The sequence below is a fragment of the Chenopodium album genome, chromosome 6 (assembly GCF_948465745.1).
Source record: "Chenopodium album chromosome 6, dcCheAlbu1.1, whole genome shotgun sequence".
Taxonomy (NCBI): domain Eukaryota; kingdom Viridiplantae; phylum Streptophyta; class Magnoliopsida; order Caryophyllales; family Amaranthaceae; genus Chenopodium; species Chenopodium album.
Window position 1 is genome coordinate 1,993,852 of NC_137839.1, and position 12,809 is coordinate 2,006,660.

At 36.3% G+C, this 12,809-nt stretch overlaps 1 protein-coding gene across 1 annotated transcript; it reads right to left on the minus strand.

The window, feature by feature from the left end:
* Window positions 1-176: 176 nt before the first annotated feature.
* On the minus strand, window positions 177-6,590 carry LOC145635539 (NADP-dependent malic enzyme-like). The gene is made up of 20 exons (XM_081686844.1): window positions 6,546-6,590; window positions 5,811-6,121; window positions 4,320-4,440; window positions 4,152-4,226; window positions 3,742-3,893; window positions 3,558-3,663; window positions 3,400-3,465; window positions 3,224-3,319; window positions 3,068-3,139; window positions 2,883-2,966; window positions 2,699-2,797; window positions 2,523-2,570; window positions 2,376-2,429; window positions 2,166-2,264; window positions 1,991-2,080; window positions 1,766-1,843; window positions 1,572-1,646; window positions 1,400-1,490; window positions 782-910; window positions 177-635 (listed from the first exon to the last, which is right to left on the minus strand). The coding sequence occupies exons 1-20, from the start codon at window positions 6,573-6,575 to the stop codon at window positions 547-549; spliced, it is 1,965 nt and encodes a 654-aa protein (XP_081542970.1). The 5' UTR covers window positions 6,576-6,590; the 3' UTR covers window positions 177-546.
* Window positions 6,591-12,809: the final 6,219 nt, after the last annotated feature.

Sequence of the window (12,809 nt, forward strand, 5' to 3'; positions counted from 1 at the left end):
TTTCGCGTTCATGTTACTGTAAACGTCAAAGAACGTTAAGTAATGCATGTACTGATGTATGTTAGCCAGTTTATCCATTGGATTACAAACAAGCATTTTTTTTACTTCAAATTTTAGATACATTCAAAGGATTGAAGAGACGCGCACTTCATGTACTAGCAATTGTTTACGAAGTCTTTTGTTCAAACACAAACTTACATTTCCATCAACATTTTACAAGCTTACATTTCATCAACATTTTACAAGCTTACATTTCCATAGATTACATTTTCATCGACGTTATTCACAAACTTACACTTGCACAACATATGAACAAACAACAAACAGTCCTATGGATGCTTACAGACTCTTAGCCTCTTAGGCGACTTAGCCAGATAAATATGAAACATACAATACATATGGTTGCTGCCATTACTAAAAGTATTTATTCCCTTAAATACACACCTACTCACAAAATCACACAATGAAAAAAAAAAAAAAAAAAAAAAGCCTTTGACAAGAAACATAGAGGCAACACACTTGCTGTATCTGTCGTCATTTACTCAATTAACGGTAGCTGCGGTAAACTGGGCTATACATACAACTCTCTGCACACTTGACAAGGTTTTCAGGACGAGGGAGGCGACTTGCCAAACCTGCACAAAAATATGTAAATCATTGTAACAATGCAATATGAGAAGAAGAAAAAAATTTACATACAGCATTTTGCCAAAGACGAAGTTTGTGGTAAATATGCCAAAGTATATATATAGTGCACAAGAAGGTAGGGGAGAGTGCTCACCTAGATCATAGGCCTTTGCAGCAACATTAGCAGCAATTTGTGCTGATATCTTCCTAATATTGGAGAACGGTGGATAGATCATCCCATTGTCATAATTCTCTTGAGTCACTTGTCCAGCCAAGGCTTCCGCTACAATAAAAATGAAGTTTAGAATTATGCCTATACTAAAACTTTTGTCCCATCTACAAATCCTACTGGTGTTTTTTATAAGGAAATACTGAAAAAATGAGCTCTCATGGCAGTGAATATTAATGTTTCAACATTTAAGCTTGTTGATGCAGGGTTAGTCTGAACTCATTTCGTAATCAAGGGTAACTTTGAGACATGGTATATATACTGGTATCGTTAAAAAAGGTCAGCATTTTCAGATATTTATAAAGAATACAACAGAGCAAATTATGTAAGGATGTACAGATTAATACTAGTACGTAACACAACATTAAATGATATCCTCTTAAGGACAATCACTTTAGAATTTCCTAAAATAACTTAATTTTAAACTTTTATCCTTTAGTTCTTTGTATACTTAAAACATAATGTTCTAACCCTTAATAAAAATCGGAAATATACTGAAACTAGTACAAGAGAAATAACTCTGAAGATTATAGCAATACTCACAAGCTGCCAGAAGCATGTCATCATGGACTCGGATTGCACCAGACATCACTAAACCCAGCCCGAATCCAGGAAAGATGTAGGCATTGTTGGCCTGTAGATGAAAATGAAACAATCCATCACATTCGTTCTATAATAGTATTAATTGAGATAGTACAAGGATAAAGTTCTTTACCTGGCCAGGAACAAAAGTTTTTCCCTCATACTCAACAGGGTCAAAGGGACTGCCACTAGCGAAAATTGCACGACCCTTTTATTCAGAGATAAGAAAGAAGCTATTCAGAATCAATAAAGCCAACACATTACTGACAGTGTATAGAATTCTAATCAGACCCTCTAGTAATATAGGGTCCCTATACAATTTGTTACCTTAGTCCAAGTATAAGCTTCTTCTGCAGTGCATTCTGATTGCGTTGTAGGGTTAGAAAGAGCCATAATCAGAGGTTTCTGCACCACACGTTGACATATAATTAGTAAAGGTTCTATATTCTATTTCGTATGTCTTCCATACAGAAAAGATTGTATGCAATCTTCTGAATGAGTATATTGCTGAAACTATATTATTGCAGATTTCCAGTGAATGTCTTGGCTCACCTCATTAAAAGAGGCCATGGACTCGATGACTTCTTTTGTAAATGTTTTCCCCACACCAGATGATCCAATCAATACGGTTGGCTTAATTGCCTAAAGACAATTGCACGTGTCAACTGACATCACAACATACAAACATAAACCAATGAAATGACCTTCATCTAGTTAAAAATTTCACCTTGACAGAACTTGTGAGATCAACAAGAGGCTCATGTTCATGAGCCCATGGCTTCTTAAATTCTTGAAGTGAATTATTTCTTGAGCTGACAATCAAGCCCTATAAGAAAACTTCGATATAAGTGAATATAGAGATTTGAAATAGAGGATACAACACAAAGACGATTTTATTTTATTTTTCTTCTTTTCATAGTGTTCAAGTCTCCACTACCTTAGAGTCAACCAGCCAAATCTTCTTGCGAGTTTCTTCCAAAGGTGCTTTTGTCTGCAGTAAAAAAAGGTCACAGTTATGTTAATGTCCTCCTTCCAAATGTCACGAAGAAGGGGAAGCATAGTTCCACATATTTATTTTATATACCTGTTTGGACATCTCAAGAGCAATAAGTTCAGCAATTCCTGTACCAGCCTACAATATCAAACCACAGAATTGAATCAGCTTCACATTTATTGAGAAACTGTATCAATCAGAACCACACTTTTTTGTTATCGTTACACTCAAACTTCAAGGTCCAAGAAAACAGGCATAATTCTTACTTCTCCAGCTCCGAGGAATAAAAATGTTTGTTCTGCCAAGGTGCCACCAACTAATTTTAGTGCCGCAACAACTCCTGCTAGAACAACAGATGCAGTTCCCTACGCAGAGAAGGATAGACAAAGAAGGTTTGAGTTGACAAAGGATTTGACAATTGCATAAACATCTATCTATCTCATTACATACCTGAATATCATCATTGAACACAAGATGACTTGTTGAGTATTTTGAGAGCAGCTTGAAGGCATTGTGGTTGGCAAAGTCTTCAAACTATAGTTAATAATCCAGTAAGTACAGAAGTTTAAAATATGAAAGGATATGGATTACTTTAAACAATGGCGGTTATAATCAAACTATAGACGGTAACAAACCTGTATAAGAACTTTTTCTCCATAGTTCTGCTTCACTGCACTCATGAACTCCTCAAGAAGTTCATCATATTCCTATAAATATTTTCCTGTTGCCTCAGTATACAATGTAACAGTATTTTCATCACATACATTGGAGTAAAAAGAAATCTTTATTACCTTCCCAGTTGCTCTTTTTTGTCTTAGACCAATGTAGAACTCATCGTTAAGCATTTTCTCACTGTTAGTCCCGACATCAATGGTTATTGGCAAACACTGAAACAAGAAAGCTAGGATGAAGCTTCTCATATTAGTAATTAAACAAAAAAATAATAATTAGGATCTATAATGCTTACAGCTGATGGACGAACTCCTCCAAGCGCAGTATAAAGAGCTAATTTTCCAACAGGTATTCCCATTCCCTGAAACAAGTTCATTACTCACAGCTATGAAATCACACAAGTTTTACAATAACAATGGCTACTGAGATCTAGGGTAGGGTATGTTTACCCACCTGACAACCAAGGTCACCGAGCCCCAAAATCCGTTCACCATCTGTCACCACTATAACTTGTATGGTTCTCTCAGGCCAATTTCTCAGAACTTCAAGAATTCTTCCCCTGTTAAACTCCAATCACTTCAAGTTCAGTAAAGCACTATAGTCAAGTAGTTATTTACAATGCAAGAAACATTCATACTTCTCTTTTAAACTGATGTATAGACCCTGAGGATGCTTGAAGATGCTTCCATATTTCTGACAGGCCTCACCAACAGTGGGTGTATAGACAATTGGGAGTAATTCTTCAACATTGTCAATGAGAATCTTGTAGAACAGCCTTTCATTTCTTTCCTGCAGGTAATGCAAGGGGGTTAAGAAAAAAAACCGATACAGATTTCATTAGATATTGTAGAGATATACTTAGCTAAATGTATTTTGTTGTGTGAATGTACATATTGCATCATGTCTAGAATAAGAATGCAAACCCATTTGTCCATAACAAAATGTGAGTTCCGCTTACTATTTAGTTTGATTGTTTTCAAAATTCACATGCCAAAACTTAAATTATCAACATAGATTACCCAAAGATTGAAGTGAACAAAATGATACCTGCAGGTCCATCATGGCCATGTACTTTTGCAAAGGAACTTGATATTGCCGAATGTTGTGCATTGTTTTCTTCTCCTGCAAATTTACTAGGCATAAGTGCATGCAATATTACATAACAAAGCCAGAAAGTAGGTCATATCTATTATAAAGAATTTAACAGAACACAACCTGAAGCTGCTGAGAGATTTCTGTAGGAGGTAGAAGACCACGCAAGTAGTGGGCATCTCTTTCTCTTTCGGAGAAAGCCAGTCCTTTGTTGAAGTGTGGATCCCTCAACAATGAATATCCACTGCACCATGAGAGAAAGAAAACGCTTCATATCTTGCAAATAAAACCCGTACTAACATCTAGCACATGTTCAAATCTAGTACATGTTTGCATGGCAATACAGGTAGCCTATTACATTGGCAGTAACTTATGTGAAAACTAGAATCGCACATTTGCACCCCATCCCTTTAAAAGATAGTACAAAACTACAAATTATATCATTAAATTGCAACTAAGCTTTTAGCAAATTAACTTATTAAACACATTTGAAAAACTATTACAGACATAAGTCCAGAGATATAAAAGGAAAAAAAGATTACTTTGATTTACAGTATGCTAAAAGCTTATCTGATCTGAACTTTTAAAGAAAGCAGCTTATGATCAGGGTAAAGAATATCAAAATTGTAAGAACAAAAGAAAAAAGTACAAAGTATATTAGCTCAAAAAATTAAGATTCAAACAGCAATGAAAACCTAAAAAGAAAAAATCTCTGACCATTTTAAATGTTCTCTTGTAAACAACAGATAAGATAAAAATCATAGATCTATCACACTTTAGCATCTTTAAGCAAGAAAGGGAGCTGCCAGCTTAACGGCAAGAATATGTTAACACCCACATCAAAGTGTTGCATCTAAAACTAAAATTTCTGAACTAAAAATCACACAATCAGCTCAACCATTTTTAAACCTTTCATTTTACCAACAACAAATTAAATAGAGTCCCTTCTTATGCTCGAAGTGTACACTTAATCGAAAATTGTACAAAAACACCCTTAAGTTCTTTCTCCAACTTAAAACAATAATTCTTGAAAACACTGATAAGTGATTGTTAAGCTCTGAGCTTGCAACACCCATTAACACATTCGGTCCAAAAACTTGTTATTAAAAGTAAAGTTATGCTTATTTAGTTAAACATAGTACAAATAATGGAATTATCACAACAAAAGATTCAAGTAATCAAAGATAAATAACATCTAGTACTAGAATCAAGGGTTTATACTAAAAATGCCAAAGGTAGATTCTTGCTTAAAGCAAAACGCCAAGAATCCATCAAATACATGCAACCTCTTAAAAAAAAACAAAATTCTAATAACATTATAGCTTTAATTAATAATTCCAAGCCATAAAATCAATATCATATATAGTAGCAATAATTTATTAAAATCAAATTTGAGTTACACTTGAACATGCAAAATTGACAATCAACATGATCACAAAACTACTTAAAAATGAAACTTTAACTTTAATCAATCATTCAAGAATAACAATTTCATAAACAAGAACACAAATACATAATCATTACACTTGATTACTTGAATATGAAAAATTAATAATCAACTTATATGATCAAAAAAATTATGAAATTAATCAAAATGAAGAAAATTTAATATACCTAGCAACAGAAACGGTCCAAGGTGTAACGAGCTGATCCTCGGTGGCGAAATCTTCACCGTAAACGTCAAGAACACCACCACCAACGGCGGATTTCTCATCAACAATATCCTTAGCAGAAGTATGCTCCATACTTTTAACTTGTCTTTTGAAAAAAAACCACCTTTTCAAGTTCAAAGAACAATTGCTGAATTTCAAGCTATGATTTTTTCTGGGTTTTCTTGTTAAACCACCATTAATAGGTGAAGAAGATGAAGAACTGCTACTAGTATTAACAGTAATGTCAGTAGAGTTATTGATATCTTTGGACCTCTGTTTCACATAATATATATATAGTTAGTATTGGCAATAAACAAATGATTAATTAGTAAGAAATCATTAGATATAATAATTATGGATTAAATTTATGATAAGGGTTTTGAAAATTCAACATTAAAATCAGACATCATGCATGACTGATGTGAAATTCATTTGGGTGCGCCTAGCACCAACAAACAATTATGCAATTAAAAAGTGTGACATACTTTATAATACTATTACTAATTACTCTCGAAACAATTGTCACAATCGTATACTTTATACTATCGACCAATGTAACATATAAATCCGAACTTCCTTTGTGGAATAATTCGTTACATGTATAGGCTAGTATAGAGTAGTATATGTTATATAAAAGACGTGACAATTAATTTCGAACCGAGGCTGAGGCTTCTTGTAAGATAATTAGTGTACTAACCAGGAAGGTGTTTCTAGGGAGTGAGGTCATGGTGAAGAGTATAACTGCTGCAATTTCTGTAAAAAAAAAATAAATAAATAAAAAAAAAAAAAAAAAAAGTAAATGGTGTGATGTATGAAAATCACAGGCTAAATTCATGGGTTCCAGAAATTAAGAGGAGGGCTGCTCTTAATATTGATCATAGAATTAAATAAGAAAAAAAAAGAAAGAAAGATGACTTTAGAGTTGTCTTTATTCATGCCAATTATCTTTGTTTTCTTTACAAAACAGTACTATGCCTTTTTTATTTTATTTTATTTTTTTTTTTGTGTCATTTGTTCTTTTCTGATTATTCCTAATGAGTCTCAATTTTTGTATTAGTATTATTTATTTAAAATGGTATCAATGTTAGTTAAAGGCTTGGGATGGTTACACACTAGCATTTTCCAACCTATTGCCCTTGTAACTAATGCTAAGGGTTGCTTCGAAATGTTTGGTTCGCGACGTTTAGATTAAAAGCGGGTAAAATAAATATTAAGTTATTTATATAAGGAAAGAGGTCGAATTGGACGGATTAAAGACATGTCGAACAAAACTAGTTGGCCAATCATAGCTGCTTTAGCTGAAAATTTGCTGAAACCATCCGATATGCCTTAGCTTTAAACAGTTAATTTATCCGTTTGCAACTTGCACCGATTTCGTAAACTCAAGTCTACCACGGACATTTATGACAACATATAACGTTCATATATGGATCCAAACGGCATTATATGACCCTGAGATGTATTCCCTAGGGTCTCAATACTTTTCGCCACCGGGCTCCGTAACCTCCAAAATTTCTCAAAAAGTGTGGATAATAGCCTTCAATTTTGGAATTTTTGAACCTTTTTGAACCCGAAAAAAAATTGCTGAGATGTTAACCATGGTCCCCAATACCCTCCGGCAGTCCAATTGGGTGGGTGAAAGCATCCTATTTACCTTAAAACGATCAAGTTAACCATTCGCAACTAGCACCGATTTCGTGAACTCAAGTCTACCACGGACATATATGACAACATATAATGGTCATTTATGGTTCCAAATGACATTATATGACCTAGAGATGTATTCCCTTGGGTCTCAAGACTTTTCGCCACCGGGCCCCGTAACCTCCAAAATTTCTCAAAAAGTGTGGATAATAGCCTTCAATTTTTGAATTTTTAGACCTTTTTTCGCCCGAAAATAAAAATTGTCAAGATGTATAAAATGGTCCCTAATACCCTCCGGGAGTCCAATTGGGTGGGTGGAACCATCCAATTTTCTTTAAAACGGTCAAGTTAACCATTCGCAACTTGCACCTATTTGTGAACTTAAGCCTACCACGGACATTTATGACAACGTATAATGGTCATATATGATTCCGAACAATATAATATGACCCTGAGATGTATCTCCTAGGGTCTCAAGACTTTTCGCCACTGGGCCCCATAACCTCCAAAATTCCTCAAAAAGCGTGGATAATAGCCTTCAATTTTGGAATTTTGAGACATTTTTTCTCCCGAAAATAAAATTGGCGAGATGTTTACCATGGTCCCGAATACCCTCTGTGAGTCCAATGGGGTGGGTGAAACCATCCAATTTGCCTTGAAACAATCAAGTTACCCATTCGCAACTTGCATCGATTTCGTGAACTCAAGCCTACCACGGATATTTACGACAACATATAATGGTCATACGGGATGGGTGAAACAAACTAATTTTTACCATGGTCCCGAATACCCTCCAGGAGTCCAATGGGATTTGTGAAACCAACTAATTTTCCTTAAAACGATCAAGTTACCCGTTCACAACTTGCACAGATTTCGTAAAGTCAAGCCTACCAAAGACATTTATGACAAGATATATTGGTCATATATGGTTCCAAACGCCATTATACGACCCTGATATGTATCCCCTAGAGTCTCCAGACTTTTCGCAGCCAGGCCCCGTAACCTTCAAAATTTCTCAAAAAACGTGAATAATAGCCTTCAATATTAGAATTTTTGGACCTTTTTTTGCCCGAAAAAAAAATACCGAGATGTATACCATGGACCCTATTACCCTCCGAGAATCCAATTGAGTGGGTGGAACCATCCAATTTTCCTTAAAACGGTCAAGTTTTCTATTCGCATTTTGCACCGATTTCGTGAACTCAAGCCTATCACGGACATTTACGACAACATATAATGGTCATATATGGTTCCAAACGGCATTATATGAACCTGAGATGTATCCCCTAATGTCTCAAAACTTTACGCCCCCGGGCCCCGTAACCTCCAGAATTTCCTAAAGAGCGTGGATAATAGCCTTCAATTTTGGATTTTTTTTTTTTTTTACTGTTTTTCACCCGGAAATAAAAATTGCAGAGATGATTACAATGGTCCCTAATACCCTCCGGGAGTCCAATTGGGTGGGTGAAACCAACCAATTTGCCTCAAAACGATCAAGTTGCTCATTCGCAACTTGCACCGATTTCGTGAACTTAAGCCAACCACGGACATTAATGACAACATATAATGGTCATACATGGTTCCAAACGGCATTATATGGTCTCGAGATGTATCCTCTAGGGTATCAAGACTTTTTGCCACCGGGCCCCATAACCTCCAAAATTCCTCAAAAAGCGTGGATTATAGCCTTCAATTTTGGAATTATTAGATCTTTTTTCGCCCGGAAAAAAAAATTGGCGAGATGTTTACCATGGTCCCGAATACCCTCCAGGAGTCCAATGGGATGGGTGAAACCAACTAATTTTCCATAAAACGATCAAGTTACCTGTTCACAATTTGCACCGGTTTCGTGAAGTCAAGCCTACCACAGACATTTATGACAAAATATAATGGTCATATATGGTTCCAAACGTCATTATATGACCATGAAATGTATCCCCTAGGGTCTCAAGACTTTTCGCCACCGGGCCCCATAACCTCCAAAATTTCTCAAAAAGTATGGATAATAGCCTTGAATTTTGGAATTTTTAGACCTTTTTTCGCCCAGAAATAAAAATTGGCGAGATGTTTACCATGGTCCCGAATACCCTCCGGGAGTCCAATGGGATGGGTGAAACCAACTAATTTTCCTTAAAACGATCAAGTTACCCATTCACAACTTGCACTAATTTCGTGAAGTCAAGCCTACCACAGACATTTATGACAAAATATAATGGTCATATATAGTTCCAAACGGCATTATATGACCCTGAAATGTATCCCTTAGGGTCTCAAGACTTTTCTCCACCGGGTCCCGTAACCTCCAAAATTTCAAAAAAACCGTGGATAATAGCCTTCAATTTTGGAAATTTTGGACCTTTTTTGCCTGAAAATAAAAATTACCGAGATGTTTACCATGGTCCATAATACCCTCTGGGTGTCCTATTGGGTGGGTGGAATTATCCATTTTTCCTTAAAAACAATCAAGTTACCCATTCGCAACTTGCACCGATTTCGTGAACTCAAGCTTACCACGGACATTTATGACAACATATAAAGGTCATATATGGTTCCAAATAAATGGCATTATATGACCATGAGATGTATCCCCTAATGTCTCAAAACTTTTCGCCACAGGGCATCGTAACTTCCAAAATTCCTCAAAAGCGTGGATAATAGCATTCAATTTTTGAATTTTTGGACCTTTTTTCGCCCGGAAGTAAAAATAAACGAGATGTATACCATGGTCCCTAATACCCTACGGGAGTCCAATTGGGTGGGTGGAACCATCCAATTTTCCTTAAAACGGTCAAGTTACCCATTCGCAACTTGCACCGATTTCGTGAACTCAAGCCTACCACGGACATTTATGACAACATATAATGGTCATATATGGTTCCAAATTAAACAGTATAATATGACCCTAAGATGTATCTCCTATGGTCTCAACACTTTTCGCCACCGGGCCCTGTAACCTCCAAAATTCCTCAAAAAACGTTGATAAAAGCATTCCCAACAATGAGCAAAAATTGGTTTCCTCATTCTCTCTCTACCCACTTTCTCTCTCTTTCAACCCATGACCATTTTTGTGATCATATTTTTATCCCACCAATGATAAAAAAAAAAATCTTTCCCATTCTCTCTCGAGTACATCTTCTCTCTTACTTTTACTAATACCCTCTTATATTTCTCTCTACTATATTATTTTTAATTCTTTTTTTACTTGCATTCTGGACCCCACATGATTACTATTCATCTTTAAAAATGCTTATCCTATGAGAAATTTTCATTTTGCTCATGAGCATTTTTCAATATGCTCATTGATGGGGAACATCTTCTACCATTTTTGCTCACCATTTTTGCTCACGAGCGAAAAAATGCTCATTGATGGGGATGCTCTAAATAGCCTTCAATTTGGAATTTTTAGACCATTTTTCGTCTGGAAAATAAAATTGGCGTGATGTTTATAATAGCCCCGAATACCCTCTGGGATTCCAATGGGGTGGGTGAAGCCATCCAATCTGCCTTAAAACGGTCAAGTTACCCATTCGCAACTTGCATCGATTTCGTGAACTTAACCCTACCACGAACATTTATGACAACATATAATGGTCATATATGGTTCCAAACAACATTATATGACCCTCAAATCTATCCCTTAGGGTCACAAGACTTTTCGCCACAAGGCCCCGTAACCTCCAAAATTCTTCAAAAAGAATGGATAATATTCTTTCAATTTTGGAATTTTTGTACCTTTTTTCGCCTGGAAATAAATATTACCGAGATGTATACCATTTTCCCTAACACCCTCCGGATGTTCTATTGGGTGCGTGAAACCATCCAATTTTCCTTAAAACTGTCAAGTTACCAATTTGTAACTTGCACCGTTTTCGCGAACTCAAGCCTACCACGGACATGCATGACAACATATAATGGTCATATATGGTTCCAAACGGTATTATAGAACCCTGAGTTGCATCCCCTAGGGTCTCAAGACTTTTCGCCACCGGGCCCCGTAACCTCCAAAATTTCTCAAAAGCGTGGATAATAGCCTTCAATTTTAGAATTTTTGGACCTTTTTTCGCCCGGAAATAAAAATTATCGAGATTTTTACCATGATCCCTAATACACTCCGGGAGTTCAAATGGGTGGATGGAACCATCCAATTTTCCTTAAAACAGTCAAGTTACTCATTCGCAACTTGCACCGATTTCATAACTCAAGCTTACTACGGACATTTATGACAACATATAATGGTCATATATGGTTCCAAACGGCATTATAGGACCCTGAGATATATCCCTTAGGGTCACAAGACTTTTCGCCACAAGGCCCCGTAACCTCCAAAATTCTTCAAAAAGAATGGATAATATTCTTTCAATTTTGGAATTTTTGGACCTTTTTTCGCCCGGAAATAAAAATTGTCGGGATTTTTTCCATGCTTCCTAATACCCTCCGGGAGTCCAATTGGGTGGGTGAAACTATCCAATTTTCCTTAAAACGGTCAAGTTACCCATTCGCAACTTGCACCGATTTCGTGAACTCAAGCCTACCACGGACATTTATGACAAAATATAATGGTCATATATGGTTCCAAACGGCATTATATGACCTTGAGATGTATTCCCTAGGGTCTCTAGACTTTTCGCCACCGGGCCTCATAACCTCCAAAATTCCTCAATAAGCGTGGATAATAGGCTTCAATTTTTGAATTTTTAGACCTTTTTTCGACCGGAAATAAAAATTGGCGAGATGTTTACAATGGTCCCGAATACCCTCCGGGAGTCCAATGGGGTGGGTGAAACCATTCAATTTGCCTTAAAACGGTCAAGTTATCCATTCGCAACTTTCACCGATTTCGTGAATTCAAGCCTACTACGGACATTTATGACAACATATAATGGTTATATATGGTTCCAAACAACATTATATGACCCTAAGATGTATCACCTAGGTTCTCGAGATTTTTCGCCACCGGGCCCCGTAACCTCATTAATTTCTTAAAAAGCGTTGATAATAGCCTTCAATTTTGGAATTTGTTTTACCTTTTTTCGTCCGGAAATAAAAGTTGTCGAGATGTTTACCTGGGTCCTTAATACCCTCTGGGTGTCCTATTGGGTTGGTGGAACCATCTAATTTGCCTTAAAACAGTTAATTTACCTGTTTTCGTACACGTCTTTTGTGTTGGCTATAAGCTTTCACGGGGCCTGTATGTAGTCGAATAATGGTCATATATGGGTCGAAACAATATTATATGACCCCGGGATGCATCACGTAATGTTTCGTGAAATTTCGACACCGGGTCCCGACACCTCCTAAATCGCTCCGATTTCGTGTA

Bases quoted from the DNA above. Each gene is read 5' to 3' on its own strand.
- LOC145635539 (XM_081686844.1), bottom strand. From the start codon at position 6,575: ATGACCTCACTCCCTAGAAACACCTTCCTG. The intron at 1,844-1,990 runs GTGAGCCAAGAC...CGTGTGGTGCAG, and splicing joins CCATGGCCTCTTTTAATGAG to AAACCTCTGATTATGGCTCT. The intron at 1,491-1,571 runs GTAAAGAACTTT...TTTCATCTACAG, and splicing joins AAACTTTTGTTCCTGGCCAG to GCCAACAATGCCTACATCTT.